The sequence below is a fragment of the Ammodytes marinus genome (assembly GCF_949987685.1).
Source record: "Ammodytes marinus genome assembly, chromosome: 18".
NCBI lineage: Eukaryota > Metazoa > Chordata > Actinopteri > Uranoscopiformes > Ammodytidae > Ammodytes > Ammodytes marinus.
The window spans coordinates 5,109,678-5,127,857 of NC_137222.1; the positions used below are offsets into that span (position 1 = coordinate 5,109,678).

General features: G+C 42.5%; 2 protein-coding genes across 2 annotated transcripts in view; one reads left to right on the plus strand and one right to left on the minus strand.

Annotated features, from left to right (window-relative positions):
* The window catches only part of lhfpl2a (LHFPL tetraspan subfamily member 2a), a 48,933-nt gene extending 37,567 nt beyond the window's left edge, over window positions 1-11,366 (plus strand). The window contains exons 3-4 of the mRNA XM_080046909.1: window positions 3,722-4,541; window positions 10,977-11,366. Of these exons, the coding sequence (XP_079903035.1) occupies window positions 4,121-4,541; window positions 10,977-11,233 (678 nt within the window). The 5' untranslated portion in view covers window positions 3,722-4,120 and the 3' untranslated portion in view covers window positions 11,234-11,366. The remainder of the gene's footprint in view (window positions 1-3,721; window positions 4,542-10,976) is intronic.
* Window positions 11,367-15,076: 3,710 nt separating this feature from the next.
* The window catches only part of scamp1 (secretory carrier membrane protein 1), a 13,365-nt gene continuing 10,261 nt past the window's right edge, over window positions 15,077-18,180 (minus strand). Inside the window, exons 8-9 of the mRNA XM_080046501.1 lie at window positions 17,919-18,036; window positions 15,077-17,697 (exon numbers count right to left, since the gene is read on the minus strand). Of these exons, the coding sequence (XP_079902627.1) occupies window positions 17,548-17,697; window positions 17,919-18,036 (268 nt within the window). The 3' untranslated portion in view covers window positions 15,077-17,547. The remainder of the gene's footprint in view (window positions 17,698-17,918; window positions 18,037-18,180) is intronic.

The window sequence follows — 18,180 nt, forward strand, 5'->3', positions numbered from 1 at the left end:
GTCAACGGATGACATTTAGCCATATGTTGCACAGTCCTGACAAGTTGTGGAAAGCTTATCTTTAGCACTCTCTCCTAGTCCTTTCAGCATGAGGACGTTCCGATAACTCTTTCCCCCCCAAACCTCTCATCCAGTTCTAAACAAACACTCTCCATGGTGACGCGCTGCTCCAGTCAAGGCATGTCCATACATATGTAGATTGTTTCCTGTCGGTGGCAGCGTGGAAAGGCGTTTCCTGCTGTTTTGTTTGCAGTGATGAGAGCGAGTGAGCTGAAAGCTGAGTGGACACTTTGGACAGGAGTTGAGCTAGTCAGCTTTTATGGCTGCAGTAGTAACATGACTGTAGTGTAGGCACTGTTGGTTGAATGGTTGGATGGTCCACCACTTTATTCCAGATGGAGATATCTCAACAAGTAATTGGATTGCCATTCATGAATTGTAATACCTTTAGTTATCCCCTGATCCCCTTTCCTGTCCTACGAGGCTTACATTTCTTGGTTTTTAGTTAAAAAAAAATTATTTATTAATATAACATTTGTTGAAGATATTCATGGTTCTGACTGAGACATTAATGCTCAATGATTATGGTAATTCTGGGCCTTTTCCGCCATTAGGTTGACATTTTTTGTCTGTTATGGAAATGAAGTTTTGTGTATGTTTATATGTACACACAATATTAATTTCCATAACATGCCTTCTAGTGAAATGTCTGTACAAATAGTTGATGTATTACCATGAAATGTGGTGCAAATCATAATGGCTTGAAGAGGTTATGGACTACTGACTTTAGTGAACCTCTGTCTTTTCCTGTCCCATTAGGTTGACATGTTTGCCTTCTAGTGCCACGTCTTGAAACATATTTGATGTATTACCATGAAATTTGGTGCAGATATTCATGGTTCCCAGAGGTTGAAGCCTTGGTACTTTGTTATCCCCTTACGTTTCCTATTGGATGTACTACCATCCAATTTGGTACCAACATTCATGTTGCTTCTATGGGATAACTTGTATAACTTTAGTGAACCCTACCTCTTTTCATCACAGCAAACTCTTGTAACTTTGAATGCTTTGCTTTGTGACTGGCAGAACTAAAGATGTAACATTTAACGGTGCTCATCTGTGACTGATCAGACATCCTTATACCATACATTGATCATTAGATAATCCTGAATTTCATTTTGAGCCTCTGTTTTAATACATTCTGCTGGGCTTCTGAGGCCTAACTGTGGAGAAAATTCCCAAGTAGTGTGCTGTTAGCTCACACTATAGGGGAGCATATATCTGACGGCAGGGAGTCTTGTAAGTGTCCGCGCTCATTGAAATTAGCATTGGGGGGTCAACTGGGTGATGGGTGCAGTACAAGGGGCCGTAAACTATTCTGTGTATGTAAACCGAGCCTCAAATAATCCACACTCCCCCCCCCCCCCCCCCCCCCCGCCCCCCTTGGTTACTCAGGGAGTATGAAGGACATCATAAATCCTCCCAGAGCCTTGTAGACTACCATGGTTCACTCTATCTTGGGAAACTTCTGTTCATGATAAATGCTCAAGTCTGTCCGTCTGGGAACTTAGAGCAGACGGCTGGGCTTACGTTGGTACAAACACCAGGTACCATTAATAGAACCAGACTTGTCCAGACTTGTTGTAGCTCCACTAACCCACATTCAAGGCGACTTCAGACAAATTGAGACCCACTAGTAAGTAGGTAGGTGCTGTGTAACCAACGGGCGCGTGATGCAAACACACTGCAGCCAAGGGAGGTCAAAGGCTAAGTGTCCGGGGTTTTCAAAGCTCCGTATCGCTCCAGCTGGTTCAAATTGTTTCATCTCCAACACTATTCCTGTCAGGGAGGAATTAGCTTTCGCAACTGGCAAGCAAATGTTTGACCCTAAAAACCTCGGACTGCCCGTTTGCTTAAATCCTAACGTCAAACATCAGTCTTGTCAAAGGACCCTCTGGACAACCCCCTTCCCTCCTCCTCAAAAAACACTAACAGCCCTTTTTGTGAGGGGGTGGTAGGAGTTTTTCCGAAGTCCGGCAAGTGAATGTGTGTCTGCATCTGTTCCCGCATCTGTTCATGGATGAGGCAATGAGAACGCTTGTGATTCATAAAATTAATTTTGGTCGAAATCCACAGAGGCGGCTGTCTGCGCCTGTTCTTATGATCTCATTTGTTTTACACAGTCCAAACATACGCGACGTTAGCGCTCACATACGCACACACACACACACACACACACACACACCGCCCTATGAGAGACCACAGATCTGGGTCATTTTCCCCACTGGAAAAGTAGAAATGGAGAAGAAAAGAGGACTGTTGTTGATATCTCTGCAGGATGACTAAGATCAAAGTTTCTGTAACGCTCTTACTCACTCGCACACTCCCTGGGATTTGACCACAAGGGACTGCTCGTGGCTACCCAGACCCCTTCGCTGTAAAAGGCTGCCCGATGGAAACCCCACAATATTTGGGCGGCACACGTGTCAGCGGTGGCCCCTGGTCTCCCTCTGACGTCCTGCCAAATGCATGGTTGGAAGAATGACTAACAGACTCCCGAGAGGCAGCAGGGAAACCAGGGCAGGGGGAAAAAAAGAATACTGACTCAAAGAAAAGAAACAACTGTCAGCTTTGGCCCTGAGCTGTGTTTATACCATGAGCACAAAGCCCTGCACAGTATACACATCTTTTCATCTTCCCTGGCATTTCAACCTCTGCTCGAACCAGTTATTGCTGCTTGTAGATCAAAACCAAAAATTTTCGTAACTTAAAGAATTAGCCTTTTACTGTTTATGACAAATGAGTAAGCTTTCAAAGGTTTTGGCGGGATTTTTTTTTTTTTTTTACTTTGGAGAGAGACATACTAGCTGTTTCCATGTGCTTCCATGCAAAGCTTTTAAAAACCTGTTCCTGCTGCTTCAAGTACATCATTGTCGTTGCACTAAAAACCGGGTGTTTAAAATAGCCCGTGTAGGAGCTTTAGTGAACTGCCTAGAGCTCTAATAACTGTTTCAGGATTGTTGTCCGCCTTAAACAAGGTAGAGCAAAGCAGACATTTATTAAAACACGTAAAAGGCTGTTGTTCGTCTAGTCCCGATGTGTTTGTGAACTGACAGCATTTGTAGCCTACTCATTGTCGTGTGTGTCACTGACTCAGCAGTGCATCAGGGGTCAGTGAGGTTATCAGCGTTCATGTGACAGCTGGACCAGGCCACTGTGTTATCAACCGTTGGCCGACCCCCAGGTCAGCTGTGTGGGCTTGCTGGCTGAGAGGCCTCTGGCTTGTTTTTCTCTTTGTCTGCATCCGCTTCTCATCCCGCTGTGTCCACGTCTGTTTTAACCCTCCACCTCCACAGCACACACACACAAGGTCATGTTTTTCTTGTTTCCATCTTCACACAACCACAGTCATGAAGATCCACTTAGGAGTGGAGAGAACACTGATCACCAATCCTTAAAGATAAACACACTGAAAGCAAAAGAGGCCCCACTTCACATGACCACAACTCATTAAACACTTCTCCTCCACACTTTCCTTATTCTCCACACTTCTGCTTTTCCAAAAATACAACAGGGGGAGAAACAGGAGAGCTGCACTTCCTCAAATACCACAAGAATTACTGATCATCTTAGCCCTGCTTTTTATACGTGCAATTACGCTTTATACGTGCAATTACAAAGCGGTGACCCTGTTGCTCTGTCTTTCTGTTTTCTGTCTTAGGTGTGTCTGATGTGACGCCAGCGGGCTGGCTCGGGGAGCGCAACTTCAATACAATGTAGACGCCGACAAACCAGAGCAGAGTAAGAGTCTGAACAGCGAGCCGACAGACAGGAGGGCTAGTTCAAGGAGGAGTAACAACAGCTGTGCCTGAACCGACGCCGGCACAAGATAAGAAGTGAAAGAAGTGGAGAAAATAAAGAGGAAAGCAGCAGCGGACTGTGAATCATTGACGGGAACCTTATTGTGTACTGGGCTGTCATCGACTCCTTCTTGTGAAGTGTTCACTCGCTCACACGTCTTCGCCTGGAGAAGGATCCCATCCTCAGTCCTTCAAGGGACCTTTTCACCTCTTAGCGGTGTTAATAATCTGATCAGAGAGAGACTCCAGCCACCGTCAGTATGTGCCATGTCATTGTCACCTGCCGCTCCATGCTGTGGACTCTGCTGAGCATTGTGGCGGCGTTCGGAGAGCTCATTGCCTTCATGAGCACTGATTGGCTGGTGGGATACCCCCGCACTCCAGACGCAGTCTTCGGCCCCCATGGGGCCACCACAGCCGGGGAGGCCTACAGGCCAACGTTGGGCATCTATGGTCGCTGTATAAAACTGCCCCACATGCAGCGTGGAATACTGTGCGGACCGTACGCCATACACTTTGGGGAGATTGCCAGCGGGTTCTGGCAGGCGACTTCCATCTTCCTGGCGGCTGGGATCCTGCTGCTGTGCGCCGTAGCTTTCATCTCGGTCTTCACCATGTGCTTCCAAAGCATCATGAAGAAGAGCATCTTCAACGTGTGTGGACTGCTGCAAGGGATCGCAGGTGAGATGTGCACACAACACATTCATTATTCTACCACTGATCGAAAGAGTGCTTAGTCCTTTTGACAAACTTCAAAACTGTTGTTTGGAAAAGTAATTTGCTAGTCCATCTTCCTTGGGTATCAAAGGTATCACAGACTCATGTTTGTGTCATTGAACAAGTAGCGTCAGTATACTGTACCTCATCAGACCTGAACATTTCTGGAACTTTCTCAAACTTTTACTTTGCGCCGTGATTAGTCAGGTCTGTAGAAGTTAGAAAGCTGGCAGGGTTTGAACTTATCTCTGTAGCTCGGTCTCTCTCTCACTCAAAATTTTACATAATTATGTTTTCGTAAATTTTCACACAACCCAATGCAACTTCAACTTCCTATTAAGGAGAGTCTTAAATTGTTAACAGTTATCTCCATGTTTAAACGATTATTGCTTCTCTAATGCCTTTAGAATTTGGATATGGTTCGTTGGAACAAATCTGACAAAGTTATTTTCTAGCATAACTCACCATGCGTCCCACCTAATGGGTGTGACACTACAATCATAGTATCAGTGCAACACCTCCAAGCCTCAACAACATCAAGACTACAATGCAAACTGCTATTTCCTGATGTAATGTCAGTATATTTTATGTATTTGGACAGCTCTTCATAATTCCCTTTCTAAACCAAGACGCAAAAGATCCACGTGTATTTTGCAGACTTAAATGTTAAAGCGTTTTAAAGCAAGCCTTTTATTGTTTCTTTTTCATTCCTGTGGCGTCCACCATTCATCAAGGTAAATTAAAAAGTTTCAGCTGAGCACAGTCATTACCAGCGCCACAAACTGCCACTGCTAGAATTATGTGTTTGAATCTCTTCTGTGAACTTTTCCCAAAAGCAAACCAAAGTATGAAACACATGGTGGCTTGTTTCCACCCTCGGAGCAACTGCCACCCAAATATTTACTTTCTACCCGATCAGTTGGAGCTCTTTCTGACCCTTGCATTGATATAAAACGACAAGTTGTCCACGCATGCGTATCTATGTGTGTGTGTGTGTGTGTGTGTGTGTGTGTGTGTGTGTGTGTATGAAGGGTGTGCATTCAGTGTCCTTGGTTGTGTTGTCTCAGTCCAAATCTCAGTTTGCTTTGACTTCATGTGGTGAGTTATGGAAGGGAGGAGGCCATGAGATCATGCTCGCAGACTGTAGGCCTAAGCTCTCTCTCCCTCTGGTGATTATGGCTGTCCTCCCCCACAGTTGTTTATTTGGTGCACAGACACATAGAGAAAAAAAGGTGGGCGTGTGGGGAAGCACTGTAAACCCGGCTCTGGCCGGATGACCTGACCTGGAGAGTGATTGGATCCATAGTGACTCATGACTTTCGGTTGAAGACTGTTTGAAGACTCTCTGCTTAATGAGAAAGCTATCTGCCCCATTAATACATATCTACTTAGACTATACATAAGGTATTGAAAGTAAAACTCATCATATTCTATAAGATCATGTGATAGTGATAGTGAGACATAACATTGTTGCATTTAGGCAGTCATGGAGAAACTATGAGCATCTGAACACATTAAATGTATACACCAAAACCATAATCGATGCATGAGCATGTGAGTTAGGGGGAGGTCTCTAGTGACGATTTTGACAGTTTTTACTGTTGCTACACCTTTTATAACATGGAAAATATGTACTTTATAACTAAAACAATGGCAGATTTACCACTTGAACTTTGTGGTAAACAATTCCACACAGGCATAAACAAAAACAGATGATTTCCCAGCTGAGGACCTCGGTTCTGTCAACTGAAATGACGACTATTGTTTGCAGATATTGTCAAATCTTTCAATAACCACTAATTTTTTCAGACCCATTTCTCAAGAGAAAGAGCTTAATGGATGACATTAACTGTTGAGTTTGGAAAACTGTTGGAGAATGAGTTGCTAACGTTAGCTTACAACGTTACATCACACCCGTACCAAAGTAGTTGCATAAGGATATGCTTTAAAAATAACAACATAATAGGCCCCTGTCTAGATAGAGTCCTGTGACAAATGGCAAAGGTAATAAAAGTGTGGAAATGCACTGCTGAGTCTCCTCATTGTGTAGAGGTTGAGGATGTGGAAGAGGAAAGGGGGCGAGAGGAGCTTCTAACAGCTGAAGAGGCGGAAGGGTTTCCTTCTTAACCCCAAGCCTTAAGCCAAAGGCCGATAACCTTTTTCTCATTGTAACCACAGGAAGAGATAAGACCAGGCATACCTCCTGTCAGACATCTAACGGTGTCACTGATTATGTGTCCTTGTCTGTTTTACCCTTCAACATCGATCCAATCAGTCAGAGTGCATGAAAGCAGGGATGTCCCAATAGATCGGCCACCAATTTCAATCTGACGATTTTCACTGCAAATGACTGGGCCATTGATAGGCAAATTGACTCATCGCCCAGGCCAAATTATTACAGCTATAGTGCGCAACTTTTTCATATAAATGCATATCTGTTACATTAAAGCCATTGTCAAATGAGTGGACAAAGTTCATGAAGTCAGTGTATGGCAGCGTTTACAAACTGGTGTCGACACCTCAGAAAATCCCAAGAAATGTTTCAGTCGTTGATACTATTGCTAAGAAAAAACCTGGATGTACAACAGAAAGTATAAAATCCCTTGATCCATTTCCCATCTTGAGGAAAAGAATCGGATAGTATCGGGCCCAAAAATGGAGATCGGAGCATCCCCACACGAAAGTCTTGGGCTTTTCATTAGGCCTGTGAATGATATCACTCTGAACTGATATCCACCACCAGCACAACCGACTCTTCTCACTAATCACTATTTCCACCGTCCGCGCCGACCCTCCGGTAATGAGAAAACTGGATCCAGACGGCAGATGTTTGGAGAAGTGATTGACCTCAGATGGGAAAGATTGCGATTGTGTTGCCAAGGATGGTCACGTCATTGCCCTGGAGCCCATTAACCTATAATCTTCACATGCACTGATGTCACTTTTATACCCCAGACTCTTTTGTCCACCCCCCCTTTGCTATGACACTTTCTGATGACTGTGGCGTGTCGAATGCCATTGTACTTACAGTCAGGCAAAGCTCAGGTGGTTTTAAGATTTCGACATTCGGCTGAAGGTAGATCCATTGCCTGAAGTTTGCGTAATCCAATGGCTAAAACAGACGGTCTTCTGTTGAGGGTCAGTGAGGTACACTTTGTATCCTCAGGAGTACGCTTGTAAAGCCCCTAAAGATTTCTTGTGACTACCTGTGAGTGTACTTTTATTAAAATGCCTTCCTGACCAATCGTCGCCCGTGTTAAACTTTAGCCAAGAAGGATTACAGACAAGACGACAAACAAACTCAGCAGTTAAACTGTCGACATTTCTTGTACTTTCTGTGTCTAACGCTTTTATTACCGATCATAAACTTTCCTTCCATTCGTGAGTCACACACCTCAACACAGGTCTAACCGTTGACCGTGACTCAGCCACAGCCTGCTAATAAACCAAACCAAACATTGTCTTACTGGAATTAAAGAGAGATTAGTGTGTGTGTGATAATGACTCACTGTAAGATATTTTCTGCAATGCAAAAGTTAAGCAGGACTGCTGGCGCTTTGACTGTTAAAATATTGGATTTACATCAGTTTTCTGGATATCAAGGAATCATCTAACTGTTGTTTTTTATAGGTAACATTTTATGACCAATAAAGAAGTACTTTAATAGGAGGAGACTGTACTAGTTTATCACAAAGGAACACATAAATAAAGTATTTCTTTATCATGGGGACCTACCTTAGTTACTGCACATATTGTGCTCTGCTTGTTCGGATCAATGGATCAAATCACTGTGTGTAGTCGTAGGTGTCATCAACCTACAGAGAAGTATCACTCAGAAACTCAGAACCTCTTGAATTTAGAGTGAAGATCTATCGTTGATCGTTGAATAGACTATTTTAATAACCAATTAAAGTCATTTTTCAGGCCAAGCTTCGGCTCCAGCTCATTAAAAGTGCTTGCTTTCTTTTCTTGTTTTATCATTATCGTGCGTAATTTCTTTGGGTTATAGCGCCAAAGACATTCAAAGACTTGCTGTGAAGGATGAATCGATTACTAGAGAAGATAGCTGACAGAATGACAGTATAGTAGTTCATTTTAAGTTTTTCCTGGAAAGAGAAGGTGGAAGGGAGGGTCCAGTTTTCCTGGAGCTGACCTCAGACCTGCTGTGCTGCTGTGTTGGCGGTTGGAGGTCGTGGGATCAGAGGTTAAACACGAGGGAGAAAAGCAGCTATCACAGATGGATTGATGACGCTGGAGAATTGACAGTTTGAAAGTGAAACAAGACGAGAGCCAGCCCAGTGGGAACTCTGAGGCTGCTGGGTTGTGTGTGTGTGTGTGTGTGTGTGTGTGTGTGTGTGTGTGTGTGTGTGTGTGTGTGTGTGTGTGTGTGTGTGTGTGTGTGTGTGTGTGTGTGTGTGTGTGTGTGTGTGTGTGTGTGTGTGTGTACAATTTCCTTTGTTTGTTGTGGGAACCAATTTGGGGTTTTAGACCTTAAGAATAAGGACATTTTGGCTTCTCACTTTAGGACAGCCCTTTTAGAGAAGTTGTTGGAGGGGTAAGACTAGGTCTTAAGGTTCATGCATGAATTGGGTTTAGGTAAGGGTTAATGTAAGGGTTGGTGTTAGGCATTTAGTTTTGATGGTTAGGGTAAGGGGCTAGGGAAGGCAGCATGTCAATGAATATCCTCACAAGTATAGTTGTACAAACGTGTGTGTGAGTGTGTGTAGATGGTGGGGGTCTTAGGAGAAGGGGTGGGGTTGGGGAATTAAAACCATACCTTCAATCCATCACTGGAGCCGGTCTGGACGTCGGGGGGCAATGCAGCCAACATGTGGAAAGAATTTATGACCTAGTTTTCATTTCCTTGTTTAATACGATATTGGAATGGGCGAGTTAAGAGGGAGAGACAGAGAGACAGAGAGAGAAAGAGAGAGAGAGGGAGTGAATGAAAGGCGAACGAGACAGTTTCACCTCTTTACGGTTTTTATTATTTTTTGAAACGAAGCGAAGCAGCAGCGTCGAAAGGAGAAAACATTAAGTCTGAGATCCTCCCCTCCCTCCTTGGTCTGGTTCATGTATTATCCTTAATTGCATTATTGTAAATGTTTCCTCCTGAGCTTTTGATTGGCTCCCGGCCAGCGGACTGACTGACTGACCCAGCCATCTCCAGAGGAAGCGCAGACACAAGATGGAAAAACCTTGTGACATTAAATTAGTTGAAGAACAGTCCTTGTTTTTTTTTCTTTCTGGTTAGATAACAATCAACTGCATTTATAAGGAAGAGCAGTGTTTGGATTAGAATTGTGTGTGTGCGCGGTATGTTGGGTCGAAAAGTGGGTTAAAGGTGCACTATGACACTTTGGGTGTGTGTCCGAGAAGTGAACATTTATAGATAGAGATATATTCTCATAACTGAATAAAGAAACTTTACTCACAGGAAAATTGGATCCTTGGAACACTGTTAAATGTTAAAAGTTATTGTTTCACTGTTGTTGTTTACAGCAGCAGGGCCCACAGTTATTTTTACAAACCTATTCTTGTCTTAAGTTCGGTTCCTGGTGCCTCAAAATTATTTAGATTTTTCATTTATGATGATATAATTATTCAATACTAAGAATTCCATGTAGAGTTAATATGTTTTGTAAACTAACTGCAGACTCTGCAAATGTAAACAAATGACCCTCCCCTGGAACTGCATAGTGCACGGTCAAGACAGGAAGTGACCCCCATCCTTCCACAGAGACGCAGGGAAAGTCCATCGGCTACCTTTTCCTGTTGTTCACTGCTCACTGTGTTGTGCATTGACCTGACAGGCATTTGTGTCAAGATTCAGGTTAAGGTCTCTCGCTTTGGGTGATTATCTGAAGTGATCAGGAAATCATTTCAGCCTATAGTGCAACATTTTAGCTTTAGTCCTGATGAGATACTTTGAATGCCGAGATGGCACTTTGGCCGGAAATGTTTTTCGTACCAGAGACTGAGAGGGACAGATAGTTTTTTCTGCTGCAGTCATCATGAGCAGAGTTGCTATCTATTAGGGGATTTGTTTTTGTCACAAAAGATGATAAGGCTGACTGTTCCTGTTACTTTTTGGCAATCACAAAAGTGCATTGGTGTCAGATATTTGGCCTTCTGTTTACAGGAAAAAAACAGTAGAAAATTGAGTTTTAGATCACTGAACATTTTTGGGAAAACGCCTTCCAGAGTGGAGATATTTGAAATCTCTGGTTTGCCTGCATTCTCGTTTACAGGGGAAATGTAGGTTTTTTTGGGAAGCGTTCATGTCATGACCTCAATTTGCACATGGGAAGTGTCTACCCACTGCGCCACGAGCGCCCCCGTAATTATTATTTTTTAACAAATGACCATAACTAAACATCTCCTTTCTCTCCCCTTCAGGTCTGTTCTTGATCCTGGGTCTGATGCTGTACCCTGCTGGCTGGGGTTCAGACAAGGTGCAGCTGTACTGTGGGGCTGACGCGGGGCCGTACCGCGCCGGGCTCTGCTCCATGGGCTGGGCCTTCTACACGGCCATGGGCGGCACCGTGCTCACCTTCCTCTGCGCCGTCTTCTCCGCTCAGGCCGAGATCGCCACGTCCAGCGACAAAGTCCAGGAGGAGATCGAAGAGGGCAAGAGCCTGATATGTCTCCTCTGAGGACCACAATACTAGAGGGACTTTTAAAGGTGCAGTCAGCGATTCTGGAGAACTCACTTTTTTGTCAAAATCAAGGAATATCTCTTCACGATCCGCTACCTGTCCGTACTGTGTGTGTGCTGAACAAAGAAATCCTGTGTTAATAGTACAAAAAGGGTATACGTAAAGAAAAGTGTGCCCACTGTAGCTAGCAACATGCCCCTTTACAGAGTCTAGGCTGTGTATTGACACTGGATTTTTTTCTTCAGCACACACACACAGTACAGACAGGTAGAGGATGAAGAGAGAGATATTCACTGATTTTGACAAAAAGTGATTTTGTCAACAAGCATTCTTCAGAATCGCTGACTCCACCTTTTAAGCAGCGACTGTTGTGTGGACGGCTACAGTGGTTCGAGAACAACCTTTTTGCATTTTTGCTAATTCATGTCATCAGGGTTACGATGGAGTGGAGAGGAACAGGTGCTTTGGAGGTTGTGAGCGCTACGCCAAAGGCAAAGCTAAACAGCTGGATCGATCGGTGCATATCGTACAGTAACACAAACTCCTCATTTGTCAAAAGATCTCGGCACACTGTAAAGCAGACTTTGTAGCCGTTATTGATATTGGATTTTTTTTCACTGCTACTACGGCAACCTGTTTGAATCATCACGTAAGCCCTCCCTCAAACGTTGCTGCTTTCAGAGTCCCTTACTTTGGAGAGAAGAAGAAAAAGAAGAAGGCCAATAATTGCAATAGCAGAAATTGCCACCGGCCAGGCCTTGTGAAATCAAAAGGCCTCTGCATTGTTTACCACTAAAAACTGACTATTTTTATTTTTGTCTGTGTCTTATGTGTTTATGTGGGAGAAATCTACAAAAGTGCCAAGTTTGTTTCTCTTGTGTGTTGTCCTGTTGTCTTTCTGCCACTAGAGGTGCTGTGTTTGTTATTGTATTCATGTAAAAAAAAAAATACATGCGGGAGGCGCTCGGTTTTCTGTAAATACGTGTGATTTTTATATATAAATATTTTGTACATAGCTATGAATGAATTTGCGGAATGATTTTTTTTTGTTGGTAGGCCCTGATCCGCTAGCTAGCTGGCTGGGCTGATAATGATGATGTCACTCTTGCCTTTAAAAAAAAAACTACACTGGGTTTTTTTTTTGTCACCCAGAGTCTCTCGACCAGCGAAACAAACCTGGATCTGCTAAACTAACTGTTTGCCAACTGTTTGAGTGTCGTTAGCTCAACAAGGGAACCACTACTCAGTCAGAATAAACTACTCGCAGAATCCAGAGTGGATGTCCTTTTTCTAGAAGCTTAAAAGAATGTACTGTTGTTGTTTTTTTTGAATGATTTAATAATGTGTTTTTTTTTCAAGACCCTTGAAATGTATTGATGATGGGAAGTTATTATTTGCAGGCCGCACACAAGGACCAGCAAAAAGGAAAGGTGCATTTAGTTTGTCCTGAGCTAAATCTTTAAAAGAGATGTCCCTGTGAAAAGTGTCTCTGTAATCTGTGCACACGAAGACATGGACTGAATGAAGAGGACACGCACACAAAATGAAGTATTGCTGTTCTTAGTGCAAGCGTCTGGTTTCAGGGAGTCTGTCGAGTCCGTAGTAGATAGAGAGTGTGTTCTATCTATCTATCTATTCCCACATTTGTTTTTTGCCAAACGAATAAAGAGAAGGGATGAGAAAAAAAAACTACACACAATGTTTTGGTGTCTGTTATTATGCAGTGGGAGCTTCTCTCTGTGGGGAAAGAGGGAAGGAAGGAGGGATGAAAGTAGGAGTGGTGGAGCAGCAAGTGGAGCAGCCATCTTGGGGCTGAGACCTCGGTTTGGCCCTTGAGGTGCATTTGGGGTGGGTACGTTTTCCAGCCAGCGGGTGATCAGTTTTTCCACTGATGCAGAACTGTACTCTGCGTGTGTGTGTGTGTGTGTGTGTGTGTGTGTGTGTGTGTGTGTGTGTGTGTGTGTGTGTGTGTGTGTGTGTGTGTGTGTGTGTGTGTGTGTGTGTGTGTGTGTGTGTGTGTGTGTGTGTGTGTGTGTGTGTGTGGGCGTTAAGTACATTTACTGAAGTTGGCAACTTCATACTTAAATACAATTATGAGGTACTTATACTTAAGTATTTTATGTGAGGTAACTATTTTATCTTATTACTTCAGTACATTTATTTGACAGCTATAGTTACTACTGTAAAATTAAAGCGACTCTGAGGAACTATTAAATGTTCATGAAATGGTCTCGTTTATCCTCTGATGATCATAAATGACCTGTAACAGAGCAAACCAGACCATCAGTGAAAAGAATGCTATTTTCTACATGATGTGTAACTTTTGTCGCCCCCTTTAGGAATCCTGAGTAATTACAACAACAGTCGGTGCATCTACATGAAGTAAGCCTTCTCTGATAGCACATTGGATTTTATACCTTTTGCTGTATGTTAGCAGTAGAATCAACAATTGAAACTTTTCTTGGGCGCTTCTTGGGATTTTCCTGAGCTCCTGTGCCAGTGTCGGGGCGGCGACACCAGTTTGTAAACGTGGTCATACTGAGAAATACAGAGAGAATTCTTTGGAGCTGATATGCTTCATCAACTTTGTGTCAACTCATTAGGCAATGGCTTGAATGTAACCGGCATTCATTTCATATGAAAAAGTTACACACTATAGCTTTAATTTGCGCACTACCTTCATGTGTGTGAGGCCCTGCCCAGATGTTCCTCTTCCCACCCCATGTGGAGGACAGAGAAGCTACTGGCTGCCCCCTGTAGCTCAAACCAGCGCTCTCAAACTAAACACAGCAGCACCGCCCGGCCGCTTGATGACTTCCAGATTAGGCACATGACAAATCCTCCAATCTGAAGGCTGTTTTGCTGCCAGACACTTTTAGTTTTTGCCTTTTCATTTTCCATTTTGGTAGAAAGGCTATCCACGATATTGTCATCTAAGTTTGATAAACTTTACAGAAATTTGACTTAAGATGAGGCGGGGCTATAGCTCTGGTTCTTATTACACGATAAGTATTTTGAACCAATCACGGCAGTTCTGTGAAGTTGCTTCTATCACTGCATACAGGAAATAATTCACATCAAATGCAGTTGGATATCGGAACTGAAGCAACGATCAGAGGAGACACACACACACACACACGTTAGAGAGACATTAAAGAAAAGAAGTCCTTGAGTGTGTTATTGGTCCATGTGCCAGGTTCCTGTTGGCAGTGGACCTGGTCTGCTAACAGTTTCCTCTGGTGTGAGAGAGCTGCTGTGTTTTATTTCACACATGCAGGTTCATGCACTTGGCCTGCAACTGTCTTGAAGTGAGTGTGAGTGGATATATGATACAACTAATACTACTAATGGTGGACAGTAACCAGATTTACACAAGTACAAATTTGAGTTACTTGTACTGGACTATTCTCTTTTCGTGCTACATTATTCCGACAGTTTAAGTTACTTTTATGTTACAATTGATGAATACATACTGTTAGTTTTCTATGCAGGACTTGTACTTGTAACAGACTATTTATACTTCAGTAAAGGATCTAAAATTCTTCTTCCAGTATGAATCTGTAACTCTACTGACCTCTTCTGGATTTCAGCTGTCATAGCAGGTCTACTTAAACATCCTGTTTGCCCTTTATTTTTTTAATGAGTTTATTTTTTTAACAAAAATATATCAATAATGAAAAAAATTATTAAAGAAATAATACTATATATTTGATTTGAACAGACGTCCAGAAGGACTTGTTCTTGTAACAGACAAACACACGTAACTTTACACACAAAGAGAATACAGAAGAAGTTTATTTAGTGTTAATAACAATAAATATACAAAACTCAAACTACTCCACATGCGACTGAAGGTGAAACCAGAGTGCATCTTAAAATGAGCCGACCTTCTGTGAATCGTACAAAATATACAAACAACCCTCACGGCTACTTCGTCATTAAAATCAAATTTTAATTAATTAAATGGTTTCAGTGTTTCTACCACAAAACCATGTTGATTATGAAGCTTAAAGCCACAGTCCATATACAGCACATCACACAGTTCACGATTTGCATTGCAGTCTAAACGCCTTTCTCACATTTATTAGTGTTTTTTAATTGAAGCAAGTCCCAAAACAAAATAAACAGCAAAGTTCTTCAGCTTTCACTTTTAGTCTATAACAATCTCATGTTGCTTTGTACAGAAATGCTTATGGGATCATCCAACATGCACTGGTCACATATTAAAAAGGTGGATTTAGTGATTCTGGAGATCGCCTGTTGTCAAAGTCACTTTTTGTCAAATCCATACCACTTCAGAGTCCCATGGATGTGTATTATTAACACAAGATTTTTTTTAAGCACACACACACAGTACAGACAGGAAGCGGATGGTGAGGAGATATTCACTGTTTTTGACAAATTGATTTTGACAACAAAAAAATTCTCCAGAATTGCTGACTCCACCTTTAAAGACAGTTAGCAAAAAACAAGGCAGGTTTTGCAGGAAGCGTCGACAGGTTCAAACCACAGCTAGACTCTGGCCTTTACACAGGTTATTAAACTAAGTTATTAAAGACTTAAAAAGGCCAAATTCCCTCCACATACAATCACACACACACACCCACACACACACATACACACGCACACACACACACAAAGGCGTAACTGGCTGAAACATGGGACACGGCAGACACATTCAAAACTGTGGGAAAACTCTTTGCAGCTCCCACTAAAGCAACACAAGGTCAAATTGGATTTGCATTTTAGATTCAGATTAGCATTTGATTGTGGTTTTTCTCCAGTCCAGTGATATAGTCAAAATGATAAATATGCAAGAAGCAACTATCAGTATAACATTACATCCACATCACATTACTGGCCATTTCTCCGTATTTTTATTGCAATAAGTTGATTTTGCATCACAATTATTTAAAATTCAGGGTTCGAGGCGTTGTCTAATTCAATACAATCTCATCATTATTTTTTTTAACCTCGTCATGCAAGTGAAGAGTTAGGCTACATCCTGAGTAAACTGAGGTAAGTCTCCAGCGCACGGGAAAATCTGGAGACGAGTTACACAATCTTTTTCGAAATCACCTGTAGAAACATGCAGTGGTATGTACACAATAGTGGATTTTTAGTGGTGTGTCAATAATTGATTTATTTCTTAAGGGAAGCGAGTCACAGAAAGTCGTTTTTTTATAAGCTGGTGAATGTTGCACGTATGAATGAAAGTATCTACACTGATGAAGAAGCGGCCATTGTTATAAATATCCTTCTATTTTGCACCGATTACAGTGTGCAGACAAAAAAAAAAAAAAAAACGATTGAAAAAATTTAAAGTGCAACTTGGCATGATTTCACAATGGATATGGTGAGCGCTTATAGGCGAAAAAGATAGTTAAAAGTTATAGTAGTTTTTACAAAGGAAAACATTTATGAACATTTTCTGACCACTTTTTACAGCATACTATAGGTCTCCTGTCATTCCAAATGATCACCACGTTGCCACAAAATCATCACAGAGAGACAGAACTACAGTTTAAAATAATTGTAACTTGACTGACACATCTTCAAGCAATGAGGCAAAGAGTCTCCGGCAAAAAGTGAGATGAAACTGACATAGGAAGTAAGACATCAGAATTTTCAAAAAAACTAATTCTGAGGCAAGCAGAAAGCGGTAGGCAAAAGCAGTGAACTGGAATGCACAGCACTCATCTTCAACAATACAACGTCACTCCACCGGGAGGCAGCACTGTCCTAGTGATGTACTTAGTGGGGAGGAAATTAACCTCAGAAAAAAAAATCATAGAATGCTGCAGCTAGCTAGACGACTTCCATTTTGTGCAATAATAAATTCAGTTTAGAAAATAAGTTATTAAGTGATTAATCAAGGAAAGGCCCAGACACACAGGAAGCCAAATAATGCACGTGGTACATCAGAATGAGCCATTTAAAAAAAAGAGGCACACACATAAACATTCATTTAGTTGGCCACACACACACACACACACACACACACACACACACACACACAGGAAGTACAGTAGAGCACGCTGGTTGTTTGAGTGGACGGAGTGCAGCGTAGGTGAGGGGGGGGGGGGAGGAGGGGGTGTTGTAGTCTGAGATGAAAATGCACAATGTTGCCATAGAGATGTTGTTTCAATTCCGATTGTACCTTGCATGGGCGGACTCACATAAATGACTTTGATATATTGTCAGAAGGATGGAAGAAGATGGGGACTTTTTTTCATGTGTTCAGGGGAGGGGCGGGGCTTAGGATGTGATGGACGGATATGATTGGAGCTCTCTCTCTCTCTCTAGACCAATCAGATGGTCTCCTTGAAGGTTCCCCTGGCAGCAGTGGTAGCAGCGTTAGCCGCCGCCGTCTGCACCGTCTTGTTGGACATGACGCCCGTAGCAAACTCCTGCTGGGCGCGCTCGAAGCTCGCCCCCGTGGTGCGGTACATATAGTGGACCTAGAGAGGAGATGGAGAGATACATTAGATAGATGGATAGATGGATGGATAGATAGATAGATAGATAGATAGATAGATAGATAGATAGATAGATAGATAGATAGATAGATAGATAGATAGATAGATAGATAGATAGATAGATAGATAGATAGATAGATAGATAGATAGATAGATAGATAGATAGATAGATAGATAGATAGATAGATGTTTTGTGCGTGTACCTTCTTGAACATGATGAGGGACATGACGGCCAGAGCGGTGAAGAGAGCAGCGATGAGGATCATGATGATGCCCACGGGGATGCTCGTGTTCAGGCCGGTCAGCGCCGAGATCCACCCGCTGAGGACCAGGGAGAAATAGTTTGAGTTTAGCTAAACTCGATCCCAAATACACCATCCTTATGTCATAAATACCCAATGTATCAAATATTAATCAACTATCATTCAAAAGTTTAAATATGCTTTTCTGTCCTGCGTGTGTTCT